The sequence below is a fragment of the Lucilia sericata genome, unplaced genomic scaffold (assembly GCF_015586225.1).
Source record: "Lucilia sericata isolate MDLA Ls3-8-SP2 unplaced genomic scaffold, ASM1558622v1 Contig003884F_arrow, whole genome shotgun sequence".
NCBI classification, from domain to species: Eukaryota; Metazoa; Arthropoda; class Insecta; order Diptera; family Calliphoridae; genus Lucilia; species Lucilia sericata.
Genome location: NW_023997064.1, coordinates 13,464 through 27,242, shown reverse-complemented (window position 1 = coordinate 27,242; position 13,779 = coordinate 13,464). Strand labels below are relative to the sequence as shown.

The window sequence follows — 13,779 nt, the reverse complement described above, 5'->3', positions numbered from 1 at the left end:
CATCTTTCAAGTTGCTATGAGAGTTACTGCGAATAAGCAGATTTGGCTGTGTACCTCACACAAACACGTGTATTTCTTATGGGACCTAGGCTGCTGCGTATCCCTAGGGCCATTTTAATTTGACGCGCTGCGTCAATATAAAAAAATGATATTGCTGTATACAGCTAGACGAAATTTCTGTGCACAGCATCCTGCTCTCTTCTGTCTTTTCGAGTAAAAACCTTTGAAGTAAATGCTTATCTATATATATATATATAAAAATGAAAGTGTGTTTATATGTATGTATGTTTGTCCTTTATAAACTAATAGAACTAAATTCTTCAAATTTTGTACTAAGAACTTAAATATTCATCTGAGCATTTTGGAGAAAAAAGAGCGGACTTTCGTCATGGGGGCTTGGAGCCCCCATATAAATTAAATGGGAAAATTATTATATCTGAGAAACTATTAGAGCTAGAATCTTCAAATTTTAATTGAAGAACTTTGACATTCATGTGAACATTCAGAGAATAACGGGCGGACTACCCATGAGGGGAGCAGCACCTCCCATATTAATAAAATACAAAAATTGGTTTATCTGGGAAACTAATAGAACTAAATTCTTCAAATTTTGCAATATTTAAGTTCATATTCATCTGAACATTTTGGAGAAAAAGAGCGGACTTTCGTCATGGGGGGCTTGGAGCCCCCATATAAATTAAATAGGAAAATTATGAATTAAATAGAAAAATTCGTATATCTGAGAAACTATTAGAGCTAGAATCTTCAAACTCTACATGAAGATCTTTGACATTAATGTGAACATTTAGAGAATAACGGGCGGACTTTCAATGGGGCACCCCCTATATGAATTAAATACAAAATTTCGTATATCTGGGAAAATATTAGATTTTTTTTTAATTTGTCATCGATTACATTAAAATCTTAATTAACGTTCGGAAAAAATGTATCTCTGGAAAACATTACAGTTAGAATCTTCAAAATTAATAAGAAGATTTTTTATTTATATTGCTTTTAGGGTAGCAAAGCACACTGGGGTATAGCTAGTACAATATATTTATGTACATACATATATGTTTGTATGTCTGTTGTGGGCCGCTGGGCAGTTCGACAAAGGAGTCAATGCATCCGAAAAGACAGTGATTTTCATTTACGTCTAACACCACCTGGTTGGCTCAATTTCGTCTTTCTTCACGGATGTACTCTTTGTAAACGAGGATGAAGACAATCGTCCTTTAGTGTCCCATCATGGGTGACAATTGATTTCCTCGTAGGACAAAATAGCTAGTCACCTGGACACTAGGTGGCTAGAGGTAACCCTAAATTGTAGGTTAAATAGGTAGTTCGGGACTGTCCAACCGAACTGCTGGTCTGGTCGAAAGTTCCAGGCATTTTTTGTTCATAGCTCGATTTGAACGAATTTTACATATTGTTTTTGGTGCAGGCCCCTATTGTTTGTTTTGCTCCATGGATATTTGATTTGGGGGGTTGATTCGGTTGGATTTTGAATTGCCCAAGGTCGATGCCTTGGATCGACCTCCCTATTATGGGATAGTATAGTTAAAATTTTAGCAATAATCATTATTTGTAATCTCTTATAAAACCAGTTTGATAAACTTGAAATCACCAATTTGGGGATAAATCCCCACATCTGGCGACAGTGGTTAGCGGATATTTAAGATTTTTTTGAAAATGATTTCGATTCTACCCCACTGTGGTCAGTCTAATCTTTAAAAACAGGGTTGATATTAACATAACCTATGATTTAAAGAGAAAACATTAGTTGGACCACATTGTTTAAGTCCTAAGATAGATGAAAACTCCGTTTGTTTAAAAATTTTTTATTAATTAAAATGATTATTGTTATATTTAGACAAAAAAATAAAAAAAAGGGTTTGAACATATGAATTAGCAGTATGATTTTTACATAGAACAGATATTTTATATATTGTTAAGGCAGTTAATATAGTAAAACATATAATAGCTTAATACTAATTACAAATTGAAAATTAGCTTTCGTAAAATCGTCATACAAATTATATTTTGTATTCTTATTAATGCATTCGAGGGTTAATATATTGTTAATATTTCGAAGATTTCAAATTACCACTACTTAATGAACTGCGACCATTTATGGACCAATTCGAATCGAAACCACAAGCCGAATCTGAATCAGAATCGGCTGTCAAGTTATTGGGTACACCTAAACCTAAAGGTGATCTTAGTTGATTGGGAGTAGTGGGCATGCTGCTGTAGCCGGAATTAAAATTGGAGCTTGATGTTGATGATATCGAATCTCGGGGTGAGTCGGTGGCATTTGAGGATATCGAAGAACGTTTAGTATTCTTTTGGCGTTTCTTAACACTGTCCAAACCCTTGGGTGGGGGCATTAAAGAATCCTCATCATCTTCGTCGTCATCATCATTATAGTTTTTTGTGGCTTTAAGGGCGTTTTGTGTTATATTATCGGCGGAACCCCAAGACTTGTGCAGCATGTCATATTTTGTTGAATTAATTGGTACACTGGCTCTTGAGCCCGGTGCCGGTAGATGATGATGATGATTCATCGATGATGGTGGGTTCTTCATCGTCATTGTTGCCGATTTTTTCATCATCATCGGATGAAGATGCTGCTGATTCCGCATCATACCACCGGGAGCGTGAAGATGATGAGGATAATGATGGTGACGGTGATGGCGCTGGTGAGGGTGATTTACTGTTGAGGCTGCGTGTGGATGGTGATGTTGTTGCTGTTGGTGGTGTGAGTGTATCGTGCCATTGCCCACTCCCAAGAAGTTGCTGAATGCTTCGGTCGTTTTCTTCACTCGCACATTCAAAGAGCCAATCCGTAGGAATCCCGAATCTTTTTCGACTAGTGTAAAGAAATATTGATAAAGTAGAAATAAAGTTTGATTAGTTTCTGCAGCAGTTATTTTCATGATATTTGTATTAAGTAGACCAATTATTACAATCTTACCTGTAGGTTTTCTCTTTGCTTTGATTTCTGTAAAAGTTAAGAAAAGAGAAATGAAATATATTTTTATCAAAATCCATTTAAAATAAAAGTTCTGAAAAAAAGCTTTTATGAAATATTGAAAAATAATGGAAACAGATAAAAAATCATAGGAAATCAATGTAAGTAATGGAAAATGTTGCGTTTTTTCAAATGTACATGCTGGTGAAGTAAAAAATAAGCCAACCCAAATAGGAACAATTTAAAAAAACAAAAAACTTACCCCTATATAGACTTTGCATTGCGAAAATAACCCAGAAAACAGAAAAAAAATCACAAAAAATTTCGATAACAAAACAAAAAGTTAGCATTCCAAAAGCTTTCAAGTTAAAGCATCAAAGTTCTTCTTTAATAAAAAAAAACTTTTAGCAAAGTGCAATATCAATGTCTTCTCTTTATGCACTCACTCAGTTAACAAAATTTAGCAACAATGTTTAAGAGAGAATGTAAAAAACAAGATCTCTTTGCAGAGAGTGGAGAGAATTGTAAATGACTCTTGTTAATAGGCAAATGATAATAGAAATGTTTGCAAAATCAAATTTTTTATTAAAAATATTATTTGTTTTAAAAAAATGTTTCTTAAAGCATTTGTAACAAATAAAAAGTTATAAAATTTTTAGTTCGGAACACTAAACATTAAAGAATATAGAATTTTTTATTATTTCCAAATAAAACAAAGTAAAATGCAAAAAATTAATTAATATGAAATTAAAAATCAAATAGCTATGGTTTGTGCCAATAAGCTTTCAATAGCACTGCGTTCATTTCTGCCATGATTATGATTATCCACTTGCCTCCAGGTGCCATATCCACTGCTGATCAATTGCTGACGCATTGCTTGAATCTCTGCGAATATTTTTTTTTGGTTTTTGATTTAATCCACGTAGAATGATCGTTGAACGAAATAGATAGAGTGTACGATAAAAGAGAGTTGCAGTTGTTGGTTTTGTGCATTAAAAATAAATAAATTTATATTGTCATTATTATTTTAAAAAGTAATTTCTAAAAAAATGTGTGCTGGTGTCTTGTGGTTTAAATTAGGATCATTGGTTTTGTTTGTCCAGTTTTTTTTTTTAATAATGTATTTAAATAACAAAATGATGTATTAACCAAGCAACATGAATTGAGAATATTATCCTTTGTCTTCTAAGGAGCTTTTGTTAAAAAGTTATTAATTTTAAACATTAATTTGTTTATTTAGTATAAAAAGTCGTTTTAAATACACAACATGTATTGTAAGTCAATTAATTGTTAACAAGTGTTATATAAACATTAAAACTCGGTTAAAGCAAAATTTAGATTTTTAATAACATTTTACAAAAAGCTGGGTTCGTATTAAAGAATTTTGAAAAATATTGTTCGTTAACCAAGTTTTAGCGTTGTACGTCATGCAAACTTTATTAATTCTACAAAGTTTGAGATTTATGATACGAGATTCTCCCACAATTGGCCGGCGCATAAATATAATGATCTATGTATTAATCCATCTTTGCTTTGTTTTATTAAAATTATAATTTCTGGATCGTTGTTCAGTTTTCTTTCTCTAAAATTGCGCTTTCATGATATCCGAAGACACTAAAACTATTAAACTCTAAAGGTCCGCATTTTTTGGTCCATTATTCAAATATAGTCTCTCGACTAGAATATATTGTAATCAAGACTTTAGAATATACTATAGATTGGACTATATTAGAGATTATAAACTAGACTATTGCCCAGACTTTTAATTTCAATTCGAAACCACATTATTTTCCAATCTATAAAGCAGACTATAGTATATAGTAAAACAGACAATAGAACATGCTATAGTAAAGGCTATAGTCCAGACTAGAAGGGACTATAGACCACCATAGGCTACTCTATAGTCCAGGTTAAACCGATCTATAGACTAGACTATAAACCAGTCTATAGACTAGACTATACCCAGTTTATAGACTATAGCCCAGTCTGTAGAGTAGACAACAGACCACATTCCACACTATGGACCATATAGACTTGTCAGACTATACTCAAGACTATAGAGCGGACTATAGTCCAGAATACAGTCCAGACTATAGTTCAGACTACAGTCCAGACTATAGTTCAGACTACAGTTCAGACTATAGTCCAGACTACAGTCCAGACTACAGTCCAGACTATAGTCCAGACTATAGTCCAGACTACAGTCAAGAGTATAGTCCAGACTACAGTCCAGACTATAGTCCAGACTACAGTCCAGACTATAGGCCAGACTATAGTCCAGACTACAGTCCAGACTACAGTCCAGACTATTGTCCAGGCTATAGTCCAGACTATATTCCAGGTTATGGTCCAGACTACAGTCCAGACTATAGTCCAGACTACAGTCCAGACTATAGTTCAGACTACAGTCCAGACTATAGTCCAGACTACAGTCCAGACTATAGTCCAGACTACAGTCCAGACTATAGTCCAGACTACAGTCCAGACTACAGTCCAGACTATAGTCCAGACTACAGTCCAGACTATAGTCCAGACTACAGTCCAGACTATAGTCCAGACTACAGTCCAGACTATAGTCCAGACTACAATCCAGCCTATAGTCCAGACTACAGTCTAAACTATTGTCCAGGCTATATTCCAGATTATGGTCCAGACTGTAGTGCAGACTATAGTCTAGGCTAGAGTCCAGACTAGACGGGACTATAGACCAGATTATACACCATACCATAATAGACCCTACTGAAGACCAGACTATAGCCCAGATTAATGTCCAGACTATAGTTCAGATTCTATACCAAAATCTAATACAGACTAAAGACCAGACTATAGACTAGACTGTAGTCCAGACTAAAGACCAGGCTATAGTTCAGACTATGGACCAGACTATAGATGAAACTATAGTTTTAGTGTTTACTCTTATATTATTGCATTAATAATAATAATGCATTTTCTTGAGGGCACAAGTGGTTTTAAAATCCCAGAAATCATCTTAGAACATAACTTCTAAAAAGTACACTTATTCAGAATTATTAAAAGCGGCTTCGAAACTTAATTTATAACCTAATCTACAAACTACTGTGAATATAGGTCAACCTCTATTAATGTGTTAAACAATTAAAACTCAGCTAATAAGTTAAACCAGCAATAATCTAAAGGATTTCAGAACAATAAAAAGCAAAATTAATCAGCCACCTTAAAATAGTTATATTATTAAAGATTTAACATAAAAAATTGGCAAGACCTGTAGTAAATGCATATTATTTAAACAATAATTTAAAAAATTTTAAATAATAAATAAAGAAAAATAATATTAATAATAAACAATTTTGCGTTATAAAAAGAAATCATAATTAAATTTTGTTATAAACTGAGAAGCCATTTTAAAAACTAAATAGAAAATAAATTTAATAAAGTTGTAATAAAAAGCATGCATAATAAAGAAACAAATAAACCAGTTAAATAAATAAATAAATTATTAAACAAATAAATTATAATTAGAACAAAATATATTAAACTTTTTGTTGGTGGTGGGCATTACAACCGCTATTTGTTGTTGTTTTTGTTTTAGCAACTACATAAACTTGCACACTATACATATTCCGGGAGTTAAGAAATTAAGAAAGAGTGAAAAAAATCATTCCATTACAGTTTGGTTAGTAACATTATCTGGATTATTGTTGCTTCTGGAGGAGGTAGCAGCACGTAGTGTTTTACGCAAAAAGCTCTCCTTACGACGAGCCACCGTACCATGACGTATATTCTTGGGTGAAAGACTACGCGGTGACGATTCCGGTGAACTTTGTGGTGATGGCAACATGTCACAGGGTATTAAATTGCCATCATCATCACCATACTTCACCGATTGTACGGCCGATTTCTTTTGACGTCGCATTGCGGAAGTTTGTGTTAGTAGAGATTGGGTGCGTGTTAGAGGGCTTGTTAGTTGAGAGCGTTTTTTACCGCGTACTAAAGCACTACCGACTGTACCGCCTCCAATAGCAAGTTTGCCAGTACCAGAGACGTTCTTCATATTAGGTGGTAGTTGAAAGTGATAGTTGTTGTTAAGTTCGTTGAGTAGGAATTTGGAGCAATACTCACTGCTGTAGGTGGAAGCCGAGACGCTGGTCTGTTGTTTACTATAGTCCAGAGGTTTATTGCCAGCCCAGTCGAGCAGATCACGATTGGCCTCTGGAAGAGAAATGAGAAGCAAGAGTTGTTCAATATGTTTGTGAAATAGATGATAATAAGTTATAGACTAGATTATGGACTAGTAAATTTTATAATCAAGTCTCTAGTAGAGTACATAGCAGCGACTATAGGTGAGTCTGAATTCGATATTATAGTCAAGTCTTAAGTCATGATTATAATGAAGTCTATAGATGAGTCTATTGTAAAGTTTACAGTCGAGTCAATAGTCGTATATCTATAGTGGTTACTATGGGCTATATAATCAAAACTTTAGACGAATAAATAGTACTACAGTCGCGCATAGTCAATATTTGCGTCTATAGCTGAGACTATAGTCTTGTCGAGATTATAGTAACGTCTATATATAGATTAATCAATAAGAGACACTATAGTCGAATCTAAAATATAATCAGTAGTCAAGATTATAGTAGAGACTGTAGTCATGTTCATAGTTAAATCTATAGCTGAGATTACAGTCGAGTCTATAGTCAAGTCTAGTCGAGACCGAAGTCGAGAATATATTCATATAGTCGCCTCTATAAGCGAGACAATAGCCGACACTATAGTCGAACTAGAAGTCGAAAATTAGTAGAGTATGTAGTCGAACCTGTAGAGATGTTCATAGTAGACTGTAGTCGAGTCATTATAGAGAATATAGTGGAGTTTATAGTAGACTCTATAGTTGAGACTATATTTAAATCTTCAAGCGAAATTATAGCATAGTCTATAGTTAAGACTATATTCTACAGTTGCAAGTATAGTCTAGTCCATAGTCGATACTACAATATATTCTATATTCGAGATTACAGTTTAGTTTAAAGTAGAGATTACAGTCCAGTATATAGTAAAAGCTATAGTCAACTTTATAGTCTATTCTATAGTCGAAAATATACATACATATATTATTACCCTTAAAATAATGAAACTAATTTTGATAATAGAATTTGTTAATATCCTATTAAACTAACCCTACAATTCTAATGACTAATTCAATAATAATGTAAGAGACCTAAATAAATAAAAAATTTATGAACTCATCGAAAAGTTAAGATAATAAATAGAATTCCCAAAATTTATACTAGATATGACTTCCGATTAAATATTTAACCAAAAACAATCAAACAACATAACTATGAGAAAGTAATTACGGGCGATAGTGGTGTGATTTTTCAAATCGAAAATAAATCACAAAACATTACTTTTTTCCTATTTGAGGAGTAATAATTAAAATGACTCCATTATGTCTGGCAAAGAATACAAGGCAACTGTGTAAATATTAAAAAAATGTTATATCAAGTTAAAAAGAAAAGCCGCCCGTTTTAATTGACTCCGATATTGCTATTTGGGGATCAAAGACTTGCCTCTAACAAATAGTTAGAATAAACAAAAACAAACACTTCAAATAAGTCAATATTGAATTTGGCAATTAGTTTAGAAAACATTCAATATGGAAATGTACATATCTATAGTTCTGATTTGGGAGAGTAGTAGGAGGTGTTGTTTATTTTTCCCATTTTTTATGGTTTTTGGTAAGATAAGAAAGAAAATAAATTTTGATTGACAGCTAAAGATAACGAACTATAAATGTTATCACTAAAAGATTTTCTATTCAATAAAACGTTAAAATAAATTTATAAAGTAAAAGGTGTTACTTACTGTAAGTATTGCAGAGCAAAGCAAATATATTGGATCTTCCAAATTGCATGGCTATATGTAAAGGAGTATAACCCTGTAAATAAAAGATAAATTAAAAGAACAATAGAAATATTATTTGTAGGCCATACATAAAAGGATTAAATTATTAAAAATTTAAATGCAAAATAAGTTTAAATTTGTTTATAAGTGTAGACATTTAAAAAAAAAAGAAACTACATGACAGATTTTAAATTTTTGAGTAGCGTAACAATTTTAAAACCCCTTTTTTCTACCTCGTTTTTTATTTAAACTACACGCACACATTACTTACATTTCCATAAAATCGGGCAGGCAGGCACTACTCACAGACAGACATACACATGTAACACACCAAAGTGTCAATCATTTCATGTTGATTTGATTTCTACATAAAACTGATTAAATTGAAATTGTTTGAGTGAAAATAAAATGGTACATATGAAACGAAAAACTCATGCTCTTTAAATTGCTCAGGCATACTTTAAAAGGATGCATTCTAGGATTTCATTCTTCGAGACTATAGTCTGATTTATAATTGTAACTATAGTCTAGTCTATAGTCTAGTCTATAGTCTAGTCTTTAGTCTAGTCTTTAGTCTAGTCTATAGTCTAGTCTATAGTCTAGTCTAGTCTAGTCTATAGTCTAGTCTATAGTCTAGTCTATAGTCTAGTCTATAGTCTAGTCTATAGTCTAGTCTATAGTCTAGTCTATAGTCTAGTCTATAGTCTAGTCTATAGTCTAGTCTATAGTCTAGTCTATAGTCTAGTCTATAGTCTAGTCTATAGTCTAGTCTATAGTCTAGTCTATAGTCTAGTCTATAGTCTAGTCTATAGTCTAGTCTATAGTCTAGTCTATAGTCTAGTCTATAGTCTAGTCTATAGTCTAGTCTATAGTCTAGTCTATAGTCTAGTCTATAGTCTAGTCTATAGTCTAGTCTATAGTCTAGTCTATAGTCTAGTCTATAGTCAAGTCTATAGTCTAGTCTATAGTCAAGTCTATAGTCTAGTCTATAGTCTAGTCTATAGTCTAGTCTATAGACTAGTCTATAGTCTAGTCTATAGTCTAGTCTATAGTCTAGTCTAGACTATAGACTAGTCTATAGTCTAGTCTATAGTCTAGTCTTTAGTCTAGTCTATAGTCTAGTCTATAGTCTAGTCTATAGTCTAGTCTATAGTCTAGTCTATAGTCTAGTCTATAGTCTAGTCTATAGTCTAGTCTATAGTCTAGTCTATAGTCTAGTCTATAGTCTAGTCTATAGTCTAGTCTATAGTCTAGTCTATAGTCTAGTCTGTAGTCTAGTCTATAGTCTAGTCTATAGTCTAGTCTATAGTCTAGACTATAGTCTAGTCTATAGTCTAGTCCATAGTCTAGTCTATAGTCTAGTCCATAGTCTAGTCTATAGTCTAGTCCATAGTCTAGTCTATAGTCTAGTCTATAGTCTAGTCTATAGTCTAGTCTATAGTCTAGTCTATAGTCTAGTCTATAGTCTAGTCTATAGTCTAGTCTATAGTCTAGTCTATAGTCTAGTCTATAGTCTAGTCTATAGTCTAGTCTATAGTCTAGTCTATAGTCTAGTCTATAGTCTAGTCTATAGTCTAGTCTATAGTCTAGTCTATAGTCTAGTCTATAGTCTAGTCTATAGTCTAGTCTATAGTCTAGTCTATAGTCTAGTCTATAGGTCTAGTCTATAGTCTAGTCTATAGTCTAGTCTATAGTCTAGTCTATAGTCCTAGTCTATAGTCAGTCTATAGTCTAGTCTATAGTCTAGTCTATAGCTAGTCTATAGTCTAGTCTATAGTCTAGTCTATAGACTAGTCTATAGTCTAGTTATAGACTAGTCTATAGTCTAGTCTATAGTCTAGTCTATAGACTAGTCATAGTCCTAGTCTATAGACTAGTCTATAGTCTAGTCTATAGTCAGTCTATAGTCTAGTCTATAGTCTAGTCTATAGTCTAGTCTATAGTCTAGTCTATAGTCTAGTCTATAGTCTAGTCTATAGTCTAGTCTATAGTCTAGTCTATAGTCTAGTCTATAGTCTAGTCTATAGTCTAGTCTATAGTCTAGTCTATAGTCTAGTCTATAGTCTAGTCTATAGTCTAGTCTATAGTCTAGTCTATAGTCTAGTCTATAGTCTAGTCTATAGTCTAGTGTATAGTCTAGTCTATAGTCTAGTCTATAGTCTAGTCTATAGTCTAGTCTATAGTCTAGTGTATAGTCTAGTCTATAGTCTAGTCTATAGTCTAGTCTATAGTCTAGTGTAAAGTCTAGTCTATAGTCTTGTCTATAGTCTAATCTATAGTCTAGTGTATAGTCTAGTCTATAGTCTAGTCTATAGTCTAGTCTATAGTCTAGTCTATAGTCTAGTCTATAGTCTAGTCTATAGTCTAGTCTATAGTCTAGTCTATAGTCTAGTCTATAGTCTAGTCTATAGTCTAGTCTATAGTCTAGTCTATAGTCTAGTCTATAGTCTAGTCTATAGTCTAGTCTATAGTCTAGTCTATAGTCTAGTCTATAGTCTAGTCTATAGTCTAGTCTATAGTCTAGTCTATAGTCTAGTCTATAGTCTAGTCTATAGTCTAGTCTATAGTCTAGTCTATAGTCTAGTCTATAGTCTAGTCTATAGTCTAGTCTATAGTCTAGTCTATAGTCTAGTCTATAGTCTAGACTATAGTCTAGTCTATAGTCTAGTACTATAGTCTAGTCTATAGTCTAGTCTATAGTCTAGTCTATAGTCTAGTCCATAGTCTAGTCTATAGTCTAGTCCATAGTCTAGTCTATAGTCTAGTCCTATAGTCTAGTCTATAGTCTAGTCTATAGTCTAGTCTATAGTCTAGTCTATAGTCTAGTCTATAGTCTAGTCTATAGTCTAGTCTATAGTCTAGTCTATAGTCGTCTATAGTCTAGTCTATAGTCTAGTCTATAGTCTAGTCTATAGTCTAGTCTATAGTCTAGTCTATAGTCTAGTCTATAGTCTAGTCTATAGTCTAGTCTATAGTCTAGTCTATAGTCTAGTCTATAGTCTAGTCTATAGTCTAGTCTATAGTCTAGTCTATAGTCAAGTCTATAGTCTAGTCTATAGTCAAGTCTATAGTATAGTCTATAGTCTAGTCTATAGTCTAGTCTAGTCTATAGTCTAGTCTATAGACTAGTCTATAGTCTAGTAATAGTCTAGTCTATAGACTAGTCTATAGTCTAGTCTATAGTCTAGTCTATAGACTAGTCTATAGTCTAGTCTATAGTCTAGTCTATAGTCTAGTCTATAGTCTAGTCTATAGTCTAGTCTATAGTCTAGTCTATAGTCTCAGTCTATAGTCTAGTCTATAGTCTAGTCTATAGTCTAGTCTATAGTCTAGTCTATAGTCTGTCTATAGTCTAATAGTCTAGTCTATAGTCTAGTGTATAGTCTAGTCTATAGTCTAGTCTATAGTCTAGTCTATAGTCTAGTCTATAGTCTAGTCTATAGTCTAGTCTTAGTCTAGTGTATAGTCTAGTCTATAGTCTAGTCTATAGTCTAGTCTATAGTCTAGTGTATAGTCTAGTCTATAGTCTAGTCTATAGTCTAGTCTATAGTCTAGTGTAAAGTCTAGTCTATAGTCTAGTCTATAGTCTAATCTATAGTCTAGTGTATAGTCTAGTCTATAGTCTAGTCTATAGTCTAGTCTATAGTCTAGTCTATAGTCTAGTCTATAGTCTAGTCTATAGTCTAGTCTATAGTCTAGTGTATAGTTTAGTGTATAGTCTAGTCTAGTCTATAGTCTAGTCTATAGTCTAATCTATAGTCTAATATATAGTCTAGGCTATAGTATAGTCTGGTCTATAATCTAGTCTATAGTTTATTACAGTTTTAAACAATCAATGAATAAGTTCTTTTAAATCACTGTCTCTGCTCAAAACACTTCATTGTGTTACTATAGAAAAACATTTCATTTGTCGCGACAAATGTGTTGCCAATTTCAATTTTATATAAATGTAAATATTTTACATACTCACAGCATACATACATACATGCATACGTTTAATACAGATTTGTAAATCTGTATATTTAAATTTTAAAATTTCACGTTTGACACATAACAAAATTGAAATTGCAAAATGTTTCTTTCTTACTATTATTAAGTGCCAATACGAGGAGTAACAACAATGGCCCAACCCTTTTTGCTATGATTTCATGTTTCAAGATTCGTTTTGGTTAAATGGATGTTTTGTGTGTGTGTTCTTTAAAATCTATATATTGAAAGTGTCTCATGAGAAGAAGAGAAAGAGTAATAAAGATACTATTTCTTGAATTATAAAGTAACAACATGTTGCCATATGCTGTGTTATTAAGTTGTTAACAAAACTATTGAACATTTACATTTTAGCTTTGTATTTGAAAGACATCTTTGGTTTCTAAATCTGTTATTTTAGAAGTTTACTTACCCCATTCTATGATTGATTTCCATTCAAATGTGATAGAAGCGAGTCATGAAATTGATATGAAAGTAGAAAATTTAATATAAAATTATTATAAATTATAATTGTATTAAAGATTTCCTTTTTTAGTAATAAATTACCGTTTGAGCATTAACATCGGCTTTGTAGGTTCCTGCTATTAGTTTGACAACATCTTCATTGCCTTGTTTGGCAGCCCAGTGCAAAGCAGTCTGTAAATAAAGATAAAATTGGGAAAAATATTATTCTATTTCAATTTATTTCTTCGGATTTCTGTTAGTATACATCCTCCTATCAACTTAATCTAAGGGTATATTACTGCTATATAATTTTTTCAAAATTTAACCAGATGTAATGGATAAATTAGAAAATTATACCTCGACTTCTTTGAAATTTTGTTGGACTGTGTAATTAGACTATTTAACTCATTTTTCATTCCATCTTATATGAAATCGATTAAACTTACACAATTCGATTATTATATTAAACTAGCTATACCCAGTGTGCTTTG

At 32.4% G+C, this 13,779-nt stretch overlaps 1 protein-coding gene across 2 annotated transcripts; it reads right to left on the bottom strand.

The window, feature by feature from the left end:
• Positions 1–1,894: 1,894 nt before the first annotated feature.
• LOC119615007 (transcriptional regulator GZF3-like) lies at positions 1,895–13,474 on the bottom strand. 2 transcript variants are annotated; one of them, XM_037971092.1, is made up of 6 exons: positions 13,391–13,474; positions 13,257–13,262; positions 8,819–8,891; positions 7,073–7,162; positions 2,978–3,004; positions 1,895–2,872 (listed from the first exon to the last, which is right to left on the bottom strand). In XM_037971092.1, exons 3-6 carry the CDS (start codon positions 8,865–8,867, stop codon positions 2,082–2,084), a joined length of 957 nt encoding a protein of 318 aa, XP_037827020.1. In that variant the 5' UTR covers positions 8,868–8,891; positions 13,257–13,262; positions 13,391–13,474; the 3' UTR covers positions 1,895–2,081. The 2 variants fall into 2 exon arrangements, with proteins under 2 accessions (XP_037827020.1, XP_037827021.1); XM_037971093.1 differs by lacking the exon at positions 13,391–13,474 and adding an exon at positions 3,808–3,859.
• Positions 13,475–13,779: the final 305 nt, after the last annotated feature.